Genomic DNA, 11665 nt, shown 5'->3' with positions numbered 1-11665 from the left:
TATCAATGATTGGGCACTATTCCTCCCACTGATACTAACAATGGGACACTATTCCTCATAACGACACCAACAATAGGGCACTGTTTCTTCCATTATACCAATGTTGGAGTACTTTTCTTCCCACTGATACCAATGATGGGGTACTGTTCCTTCCAGTAATACCAATGATGGGCTACTATATCTCCTCCTGTTGATGACCACAGGCGCTATGTAACTGACTACTAACCCTGAGCCAAGGATAATTCTCACTGATGCTGGGTCCAGGACATTTTCGACCCCCAGTGGTCACAATCCAGCCCTCGTAAAGTCTGAATGGTACTAAACTGGCCCTTTGTTTGAAAAGTTTGGAGAACCCTAATGTAAATGTATACCTTGTCTGGAATTGTCCTTTAACCACTTGCCTACTGGGCACTTATACCCCCTTCCTGCCACGGCCAATTTTCAGCTTTCAGCACTGTCGCACTTTGAATGACAATTGCACGGTCATGCAACACTGTACCCATAGGAAATTTTTATACTTTTTTCCACACAAATAGAGCTGTCTTTTGGTGGTATTTGATCACCACTGGAGGTTTTATTTTTTGCAAAAAATTGGAAAAAAGAAAAAGTTTTTTTTATGTTTCTATTATAAAATGTTGCAAACAGGTAATTTTTTCTCCATCGCTGATCTGCTGCTGTGCGTTGATGTGGCTACACTGATAGGCAGCACTGATGGGCACTGATGAGGCAACACAGGTGCGCATTGATGAGGAGGCACTCATGATGCTGCACTGATATGCAGCAATGATGGTCACTGATAGGCGGCTGGGGCCCCCTACTGATCCCGGGCCCTCGGGCAGTGCCCGAGTGCTCAAATGGTCAGTCCGCCCCTGAAGCCGCGTGTCCATGTCAAAGCTTCCCATTATACTGCGGTCCTAACTATATACATTTCAGAGTCTTCCAAGTAGGACCACATATAGCAGTGTATAGATTAAGGACAGGTGTACCTGGGGGAAGCCCACTCCTCCTTAACCTCCCTGGCGGTATTCCTGAGTGTAGCTCGGGGTAAAGTTTCAGTACCACAAGCGGTAACCCCTAGCTACACTCGGGCTTACCATGTGGCGATGCTCCGGGATCCCTCGGTCACTTACTTTGTCCTGCGCTCCTGCGATGTCCCTCCTGCAGTGTCCCCTGTAATGTACTCCGGTGGATGCCGGCATCTGTCATCTGGGTTCCGTCCCCTGCGAGTGTCGGGACGTATGGGGGACGGACCGGCGGGAAATTTGAAAATGACATATTGTGACATTCACTCAATACACTAAAATCACATAGTAAAACATTACTATATCAAACCATTTCACATACATTTTGTCCCGAGTGCTTTGTCCTGTGCCCTGCCTGCATTTTTACTGTTCTTTCTGCCTGGCAACTTAGAAAAGTCCATGGCGTCCAAAAAGCGTCCTTTAGGTCAAAATCGGTTTTAGACCAGCTAGAGAACAGCGATAGTAAATTAGAACTACTTGCAGAATTGAGTGATAATGATTCGTGGGGAAATTAATCAGACTCTGAAAATGATTTTGCGACTTTGCTCAGTGATGTGCGAACTTGGCGCTATATTTCAAATTTCAGTGTTTTTGGTTTGATTATATTATTATAAAAAATAATAATAATAATAATTTATTTCGAGTATTTATTAAATTATAATTTCGTGTTTCAGATTTTAACATACTCGGGATGTTTACTAGACTCTTGTTCAGACAGATTTCAGTGAGTTATTCCTAAAAATTACATACATATTTCCATGCAAAAAAATGTACCGCTTTGAGCACAGAAATATGGACATAATCAGACTGCTAGGGAGGTTAAAGATGGTCCAACTTGGAAGTGTACAGAGCAGGGGCGGATTGACAACTCATGGGGCCCCCCGGGCAATAGGGGATCATGGGGCCCCTGTGTCCTTGCCCAAACTCAAAAAAGCCTATGAAAAAGATGGCATCTCATGGGGCCCCCTACTGACCCCAGGCCCTCGGGCAGTGCCCGAGTTTCCAAATAGTCAGTCCGCCCCGGTACAGAGGAGCCTTGACATGGGCACTGCAGCATACATTTGCAAATGTGGGAAAACAAAACCCTCTTCTTTTAATGTGAATTGTTGGAAAGGGTCAATTTGGTTTGGTAAGTGTGCTGGAAAGGTTTTTTATTTGCTTCTGGATGTCAGATAGAGTCAAGGCTAGAGTGGCAAAGAAGCAAATTGTATGATTTCCATCCCTACATTTTTCCTATAATGAATATGATACAGTAATCTCATAATAACTTGTTCACACGTTCTCACAATAATCTAAGCCAGTTTAGAACCAGGAAGATGTTCTGTATTAAAAGAAGTAATCCTTGTAGAGGGGTGAAGCTTTGCCATCAAATGTTGTATTCCTACAGGATCCACTCTGGCCCTTGTATTGTTTGTTATCTCTGACACCAGATACATGAACCTCACTGATGGATTTTAGTTGAGTACTGAACACTTTTCACCTTAGTTGTTCTCTTGAGATTTTCCAATACAGTTTAAATGATTTTCTTGTTCACACAGATTATATTTCAGCTTTCCTTTTTTGATTTACAACAGCCATCCCCTTCATGTTACGTATATATGTGTTATAGCTGAGGAGGTGAATTGCAGATATTTCTTCAATACTGTTTATTTTTGCCCTCGTTTCCTCTGTTCCTCCAAACTGATTTTGACAGTAATAAAACCACACAATAGCTTATATTCAACTCCTGCTGTGCTGAAGAATTAATTCTAAAAACCCAGCAGTGAAGATAGATCCACAGAGATTTTTTCCAGAAAATTAATTTAGGTGGTAATTTTCTAGCATTATTGGTCAACAAATTTATGTTTATGTTGGTGAGCTGAAAAGAACAGACGTTCTCTGTAATAACAGATGATTTATTTCTTCTTGGCTGCAGATATGAAGCGCCCAGTAAGTCCTGCTTACTCCGCGGAGTCCCTTCTTGCTTTATCTGTTTGTGAGAATGGGCAACTAGAGAGCCCAGCCATGGAAATGCAGACTAAACGGGAGAAGAGACTGCCCTCCTTCACTCTATGTGAGGTCTGTAACATACAGCTCAACTCTGCTGTCCAGGCCCAAATACATTATAATGGCAAATCACACCAGAAGAGACTGAAACAGGTCAACAGAGGCAGAATCCCAGCTCATGGTAAGGTTGTGTCACATTTCTCAGTGCTCAAATCTGGCTTATAGAACCGTAGAGTTTTCCAGTGGGTTGTTGACATGTGAATTGTTGTGTTCATTTCATACAGTGAATTCATAAAATATTCAGTCCCCCTTCACTTTTTTTTCAGTTTGGTTATGTTTCAGCCTGATACTACAGTTGTTTATATTAATGTTTGTCTCATTACCTGCTTCCCGACCACCTTACAGCAGAAATACTGCTACAGGGTGGCACGGGTGCGCAAAATCACGTATACACATGATTTTGCATTTCCGGGTAGAGGGGCACACTCCCTACCCGTGCTGCCATTCGTGGCAGCGGCTGTCACTCACCAGGTCCCGACCAGTGATTAATTAACGGCGCCCGGTGATTTCCAAGGATCTGTAAACAAAACAGTTCTCCTCCCTGTCGGCTCATGCACATGGCTTTGGATGGCTGTGCACAGCACAGCAATGCAAAGCAGTGTGATTACAGTGAAGTACAAGCACAGGACACAGCAAAACAGCACACAGTTAACCCTTTGATCGCCCCTCATGTTAACCCCTTCCTGCCCAGTGCCATTAGTACAGTGTCAGTGCTTTTCTTTAGCACTGATCACTGTATTGGTGTCACTGGGGATGTCAGTGACACCAAGTCAGTTCCCCCCAGTGTCCGAATGCCTGCCACAGTCCCGCTATAAGTCACTGATCGCCGCCATTACTAGTAAAAATATATTAGCAAAAAAAAATCAAAGTATACTGTGTATACCACTATTTGTAAACGCTATAACTTTCACGTAAACCAATTAATTTGCACGTATTGGGATTTTTTTTTTTATCAAAGACATGTCGCAGAATACATTTGGCCTAAATTTATGACGAAATTAGATTTTTTAAAAAATTTTTACTGGACATGTTTAATAGCAAATAGTCAAAAATATATTTTTTTTCTCAAAATTGTCGTTTTTTTCTTTTTATAGCGTAAAAAATAAAAACCTCACAGATGATCAAATACCACCAAAATAAAGGTCAATTCATGAGAAAAAAAGGATGTAAGTTTTATTTGGGTGCAGCATTGCATGACTGCACTGTTAAAATAATGCAGCACCGTAACACAAAAAATGGCCTGGTCAGGAAGGGGGGGGGGGTAAATCTTCATGAGGGCAAGTTGTTAATCTACACTTAGCACCCCATAATGACAAAACGAAACAGAAATATCTGTGAATTTATTAAAAGAAGAGAATTAGAATTGAGGCCAAATAGTTCAATTTTGGTTTCAACAGACCAGAGGCTTCCATGTAGCTATTCCTTCTGGAACTTTGTCCCATCTCTACACAGGATCTCTGGAGCTCAATTAGCATGACCATCACGTTCTTGGTCACCTCTCTTACTAAAGCCCTTCTCCCCTGATTGCTCAGTTTGGCTGGGTTACCAGCTCTTGGAAGAGTCCCGGTTGGGCCAAACATCTTTCATTTGAGAAACATGGAGGCCACTGTGCTGTTGGTAACCATTAGTGCAGCAGAAATGTTTTTATACCCTTCCCCAGATCTATGCCCTGCAATATTACTGTATCTGAACTCTGTAAGCAGTTCCTTTGACCTCATGGTTTTTGCTCCGATACAGTATGCATTGTCATCTGTGTGGTCTTTTATGTAGAGGTGTGTACCTTTCCAAATATTGTCCAATCAATTTAATTTACCACAGATGGACTCTAATCAAGGTATAGAAACATCTCAGCAACGATCAAGAGAAATGGGAAGCACCTAAGCTAATTTTCAAGTGTTGTTTCAAAGGGTCTGAATACTTATGCCAGTTTGATATTTCAGTCTTTCCTTTTTCATAAATTTGCAAACTGTTCTAAAATTCTGTTTTCAGGTTGTCATTATGGGGTAGTAAGTGTAGATTAATGGAAGAAAAAAATAATAATTTAAACAACTGTAGTAACAGGCTGCAACATAACATTGAAAAATGTAAAGGGGGACTGAATATTTTATGAATGCACTGTAAATGCTGGGTTCCAAAATGCTTGTCTAATGTTGATCGCATAGTGTGATCCATCAAAATGGAGAATGTATTTGGTCTGTGACAGTGTGAACTTATTGAATAACAGCGCCTGGTTTGTTACATCTTTGCAAGTAATGGGAGAGGAAACTCCGCCCGTTGGTCCTAAAAGGTAATTAAGACCCAGTCAGGAACTGTAAGAAATCTGTTCTGGATGGAGATGTCTTGGGTTGCAATTTACACCATGATTTTATCAGAGTTGTCAACTAAAATTTCAATGCGGAACAGAAGTTTTCAAGCCAATGTCCAGTATATGTAGACTATGATTGTGTTTGTAAATAAATCCATTTCAGATCTATATATTCTGCCTTTTTTGGCCTGAGCTTGCAATGTATCATCTATGCCAGAAAGGATGTTGTTTGTCAGGACAATGCTGGGTTTTGGAGGCGCGTCTAGGTTACATAGACACAGCCAGGACTTAATGAAGGAAGGGACCATGCTTATGCCAAGTCACTTTCCTTTCTCCTCCTTCCCCCTCTTACCCCATAGCCCTTTTTTGCTGGATACTGACTGCAATTGTTATAGCCTTCTATTTGTCCTGTAATACATTCTCTCTGACATCGATTTTCTTATTTTTACTAGTATCTAATTAATGTATTCTACTGTACTTATCTTGTATGGCTCCATGTGAATTCATAAGAAATATTTCACTGAAAAAAGTCAAAGGAACCTACTGTGCTGACCTAGCAGTGGTGTCATGCCAGCACATAGACATTATTGATCCAATGGCTTTAGCAAGGTCTAGTTTTGAATGAGGGATGGTGTCATTTATTGCAGACCTGCTTTCTAATCTCTGTACAGTGCTGGACCTCACACTCTAAATCTTTAGTTTCCATCTTACACATTACCATGGGCATTGTTCAACCATGTCTACTAAGGATTCATCATCCAGTCATTATATTGTTGTGCAGAACAGCTTGTTCCTTTAGAATTTCCAGTACATGCGTTCGCAGATTTGCCCTCTTGATAACTGAAAAAGGGGTTTAAACTTTTGTTACCTGGACAGCTTGAGTAAATTTGTTGTCATTTTTTACTTTTATATGTTATATGTTTTGTAAAATTTGATAACGGAATAGTCACAATTGGTTTGTTCACATATAGAGAGGGAAGTGTTCATCCACTTAGGCCTAAAATTTAAAGATCCCATGTATGGGAAGATTCCGCTCTAATGTGAAAGTTCACTCCTGCTGCTTATTTTGTGTTAGACATATGCAATTCATTTTGCTACAAATCAAAATTCAGATGAAATCTATGTTATTCATTGACTCAGATGTATCCGAATTTCTGAATCACAACAGTAACCAATTTTAACGAATCCAAAATAAATTATAAACTAAACAAATTTTTCACATTTGAAAATGAATTTGAAATGGAAACATATTGCAATAAATACAGTAAGGTATAAAAGTGAATTAAGACAATGTTTCCTACACAGGCTGCTTTATAGAATAGCACAAAACAGAATAGCATATAGAATGGAAAAGAATAGAATGGAAAATAAAAGAATAGAATAGACAAAAATGGAATAGATTAGAATAGAATAATAGAGAATATAAGTGTCTTCTGAAATTCGAATAGAAAAAAAATAGAGTCAAATAGAAAGAATATAGCCTTCCAAAATTCAAATCAGTTTGAAAATATTGAATATACAAAACTAATCTGAATATACAAAACAAATTCCAAAAAACAAAAATGAATCATTCTAATATAATGAATATGATGAAACAAACTTGTTAACTTAAAGAATGAATCCGAAACAAGGGTTGCACCGACATCGGTATTGGATCCGATACTAGGCATTTGTACGAGTATCGGTACTTGTGCAAATGCACTGACATTAAAAACCGATATCTTCAGGTTTGGTTCTTTCTACTGTCAGCGGGATTACCCGCTGACAACTGAAATGTAAACAAAGGAATGCAGGCAATTACCAGTTGGTAAGGCCTGGGCTGCCGCGTCCTTACCAAACATTGACTCAAATGCCCTAGCCACTCCCACCTGTCATCCACCACTGTCACCTAAATCTGGCCAGCCCAATGACTCCCACCTATCACTCACACACAACTTTAGGCCCCCACTGTAGGCCCCACCTCCAGAATGGCCCTGCTCAGTTGGTGAGGCTCCAGTGTTGACTGGATGTCTGACAGGAGGGAAGGGGCCAAGCAGGAGAAGTAGTGGTGGTGGTGGGAGTAGGCGGGGTCAGGAAGTCCGCTCTCACCATACAATTCATTCAGGTGAGAATGACATGGGGCTGTGCAGGAATATGTAAGGAGGGTACCTGAAGGCCACACAGGGATGGGCTGCATGTGTTATGTAATGGTTTAGGCAGTTTATGTGCCCCCCGTGGGCCACACTGTTCTGTTGTTCTATATTGTGTAGGGGGGGGGGAACATTCTGACTCCCTCCTTGATAGTATGCTGGAGAACCAGGGATCACACTGTGCTTCACTTATATTCTGTGATTTGAGCCCCTGGGGGCCACATTCTGCTGCTTTCCTATATTGTATTCTGGGGCACACGGGGGCCACATTCTGCTTCTCTACTGTATTATGTTTTGGGGCTCAACACTGTTCTGCTCTTGTATGCATTGTCTGGGGGCCATACTGGCTGCTATCAGTATATGCAGCGACACTAGGGTTGCCACCCGTCTGGAATTTAACCCCGACAGTCCAGGTTTTGAATCATGGGTCCAAATTTCAGTCTGCCTGAAACCCAGACACATTATTCAAATTGGACTGTGTGAGTAGTTTCAGGGGATCCGTGTGGCCTCCCTTTCACACCTGGACAGGAGGGGCAGATTTATTCGAAACGTTTACCTGTATTTTCCTAAGGTGGAAGAGATGGGACTGGAGGAGAAGAACATAAGATGGAGGAGATGGGACTGGACGAGGAGGAGGATATGGGATGAAGGAGAAGGAACTGGAGGAGGACATGGGATGGGGGAGGAGCAGGACATGGGTTGGAGGTGATGGGATTGGAACAGGAGTAGGACACGGGATGGAGGAGGACATTGGATGAGGGAGATGATATTGGAAGTGGAGGACATAGGATGGGGAAGATGGGACTGGAGGAGGAAGACATGGGATGGAAGAAGACATGGAATAGAGGAGGAGGAAGATATGGTATGAATGAGATGGGATGAAGGAGGAGGAGGACATGGTAGGATGGTCAAATTTGGTAAGACGGCCAGTGGGGGGGCTCTGGGGAATGTTGGTTGTAAGGGTGGGCCCAGGCCTAAAGCTGTGTAAGGGGCCTCAAAATTTCTGATGGTTTCCCTGCTCTCATCTGACTGTTACCACTCCTTGCCCATTTAGGTTTATCCCCCCCCCCCCTCCTTTCCCCTGCTCATTTTACAATCTCCAATCCACAAATGTCATAATTCCTGTCATTATCCCACTATCAGCTATCACTACTATCTATCATGCTCCTAGTTTAGTCACAGTTCTCCTTCCTTTGCTACCCCACTGTACAGCTTAAAGATCCCTTTCTGCCACCCCTTCATTCCTCAGCAGTCACATTATCTTCCAGCCTTGTCTACCTATCCCATCCCTCAACCACTCATCCCAACCATCCTACCCCAAGCCAACCACCCCCCTCTCAACCATAGCCTGATTTCCCCACAGCTCCTTTTCCACTTACCTTTCCAAGGCAATAGGTATCGATAAGTACTTTAAAAAAGTATTGGTGTTAAAAAAAAATGGTATCGGTGCATCCCTATCCAAAACTAAATGAAACAAATGTTTCTGTTGTGTGCATCTCTATTTTGTGTGTGGCTCTGTTGGGCTACCGCAGGAGTGAACTGGTTATATCTTCCATTCATTCATTTATATTGCCACTAGAAGTACTAGAACAGGGATCTCCCAACTTTCTAAACAAAGGCCAAGTTTACTGTCCTTCAGTCTTTAGGGGGGCCGGACTGTAGCCAGTGCGAGTAGAAAATGCCCTATTGTCAGTTGAAGTAAACAATGCCCCATCATTACTTTTAGTTGGAGGAACAGTGCCTCATTGTTGGTATGAGTGGGAGGAATAATGCCCCACATTGAGAAGGGAAAACAGTTGACCTCCACCTTTATATTAAAGGCTAAAACTTGTTTGAGACTTATATAATTGGTGTCTTTAAAGTGTACATCCAACTAAAACTTTATTATTTTCACTTCTGGATGGAATAGAGAAGGATTGGGACCCCTGATTTACTACTCCCAAATACCCATAGTTTTCTAACTTGCTGTCATCAGACATGAGGCAAAATCACCAACAGCAACACATTAATAATAGCGTTAGGAAGACCTAGGAGCACTGTCAGCTTTTTGTCAGCTTTTATTGCTTGGTAAAATGGACGGATATGGCATTGGATGCTTAAAATGTTTTTATGATCATCTAATAGGGTAGAGATGGCATCAGTATATGATGCCTAGACACTGGGTTAGCGGCCTCTTCTATGGGCTTCCTGCAACTGTGAATCTGTAAGTAAAGTGCGATAAGGTTATATTATAGTTTAGATATAAATTTATTCCAGATGCGTTCCGACATATGTTTACAAGCGTTATTGATGCATTTTTATGCATTCCAGTGCATTTTTCCCTACTTTATGGCAAGAGAAATCAGATATGTTCAATGGATCTGAGCACAGTCACTTTAAGAAAGATTGCTGCGCTAGACTCCAGTGCGATTTCAGCCCCATAGATTTCTATGTTATCTCACAGAAGCCATCAGCATTCAATAAGAAGCTATAGTGCCTATCAAAAGTATTCAAACCCTTTGAAATTTTCCACATTTTGTCATGTCACAAAAACGTAAATATATTGTATTGGGATTTAAGGTGATAGATCAATACAAAGTGACACATAATTGTTAAGTGGAAGGAAAATGATAAAAGGTTTTCAACATTTTTTTACAAATAAATATCTGAGAAGTGTGACGTTCATTTGAATTCCGCCCCCTTTACTCTGATACCCCCAACTAAAATCTAGTGGAACCAATTGCCTTCAGAAGTCACCTAATTAGGAAATAGAGTCCACCTGTGTGTAATTTAAACTCAGTATAAATACAGCTGTTCTGTGAAGCCCTCAGAGGTTTGTTAGAGAACATTAGTGAACAAACAGCATTATGAAGGCCAAGGAACACACCAGACAGGTCGGGGATAAAGTTATGGAGAAGTTTAAAGCAGGGTTAGGTTATAAAAAAAATATCCCAAGCTTTGAACATCTCACGTAGCACTGTTCAATCCATCATCCGAAAGTGGAAAGAGACTTGGTCGTCCACCTAAAAACTGACAGGCCGGGCAAAGAGAGCATGAATCAGAGAAGCAGCCAAGAGGTATGGTAACTCTGGAAGAGCTGCAAAGATCCACAGCTCAGGTGGGAAAATCTGTCCACAGGACAACTATTAGTCGTGCACTCTACAAATCTGGCCTTTATGGAAGAGTGGCAAGAAGAAAGCCATTGTTGAAAGAAAGCCATAAGAAGTCCCGTTTGCAGTTTGTGAGAAGCCATGTGGGGGACACAGCAAATATGTGGAAGAAGGTGCTCTGGTCAGGTGAGACCAAAATTGAATTTTTTGGCCTAAAAGCAAAACGCTATGTGTGGCAGAAAAGTATCACTGCACATCACCCTGAACACACCCTCCCCACTGTGAAACATGGTGGTGGCAGCATCATGTTGTGAGGATGCTTTTCTTCAGCAGGGACAGGGGAAGCTTCTCATAGTTATTGGAAAGATGGATGGAGCCAAATACAGGGTAATCTTAGAAGAAAACCTGTTAGAGTCTGCAAAAGACTTGAGACTGGGGGTTCACCTTCCAGCAGGACAACAACCCTAAACATACAGCCAGAGCTACAATGGAATGGTTTAGGTCAAAAGCATATTCTTGTATTAGAATTGCCCAGTCAAAGTCCAGACCTAAATCCTATTGAAAATCTGTGGCAAGACTTGAAAATTGCTGTTCACAGACACTCTCCATCCAATCTGACAGAGCTTGAGCAATTTTGCAAAGAAGAATGGGCAGAAATTTCACTCTCTAGCTGTGCAAATGGGGGGGGGGGGGGTTGGGATATCACTAATGGAGGCGTGTATTTTTCTTTAATCTTCACCTCTCCTCCCTTGTCAACCTAAAGCTCCTTCCCACGTACATTCTGTTCACACCTGAACGTAGTGGAATTGTGTTCCTGGGTTTTTTGGGGGTTTTTTTCATGCGTAAAATGCACATCGCACACTTGAATAGGCTGCCCTACACATGACAACAACCCCAAAGTGGTTTAAGAACCTTCCCAGTTGTGGAGCATCATGCATTTTGGCACTTTGTCTTGCGTCTGCTAACCACGATCGGGTTGTCATTAACAATTAGGCTTCATTCACATCTATGTGTTTCTGAATGTGCAGCAACCCACACACACCAGCTCTGAGGAAAGGGACTCATCCCCGAAAC

The 11665-nt window shown here is 41.8% G+C and overlaps 1 protein-coding gene across 1 annotated transcript in view; it reads left to right on the top strand.

Moving 5' to 3' along the window:
- Window positions 1–2939: 2939 nt before the first annotated feature.
- ZNF385C (zinc finger protein 385C) overlaps window positions 2940–11665 on the top strand; it is a 243714-nt gene continuing 234988 nt past the window's right edge. The window contains exon 1 of the mRNA XM_089690623.1: window positions 2940–3189. Coding sequence (XP_089546749.1) covers window positions 2940–3189 — 250 coding nt within the window. The remainder of the gene's footprint in view (window positions 3190–11665) is intronic.

This window comes from Staurois parvus, unplaced genomic scaffold (genome assembly GCF_062004578.1).
Source record: "Staurois parvus isolate SC_StPar_1 unplaced genomic scaffold, SC_StPar_1.0 ptg000538l, whole genome shotgun sequence".
Taxonomy (NCBI): Eukaryota; Metazoa; Chordata; class Amphibia; order Anura; family Ranidae; genus Staurois; species Staurois parvus.
This window is presented reverse-complemented; position numbering and strand designations above follow the sequence as displayed.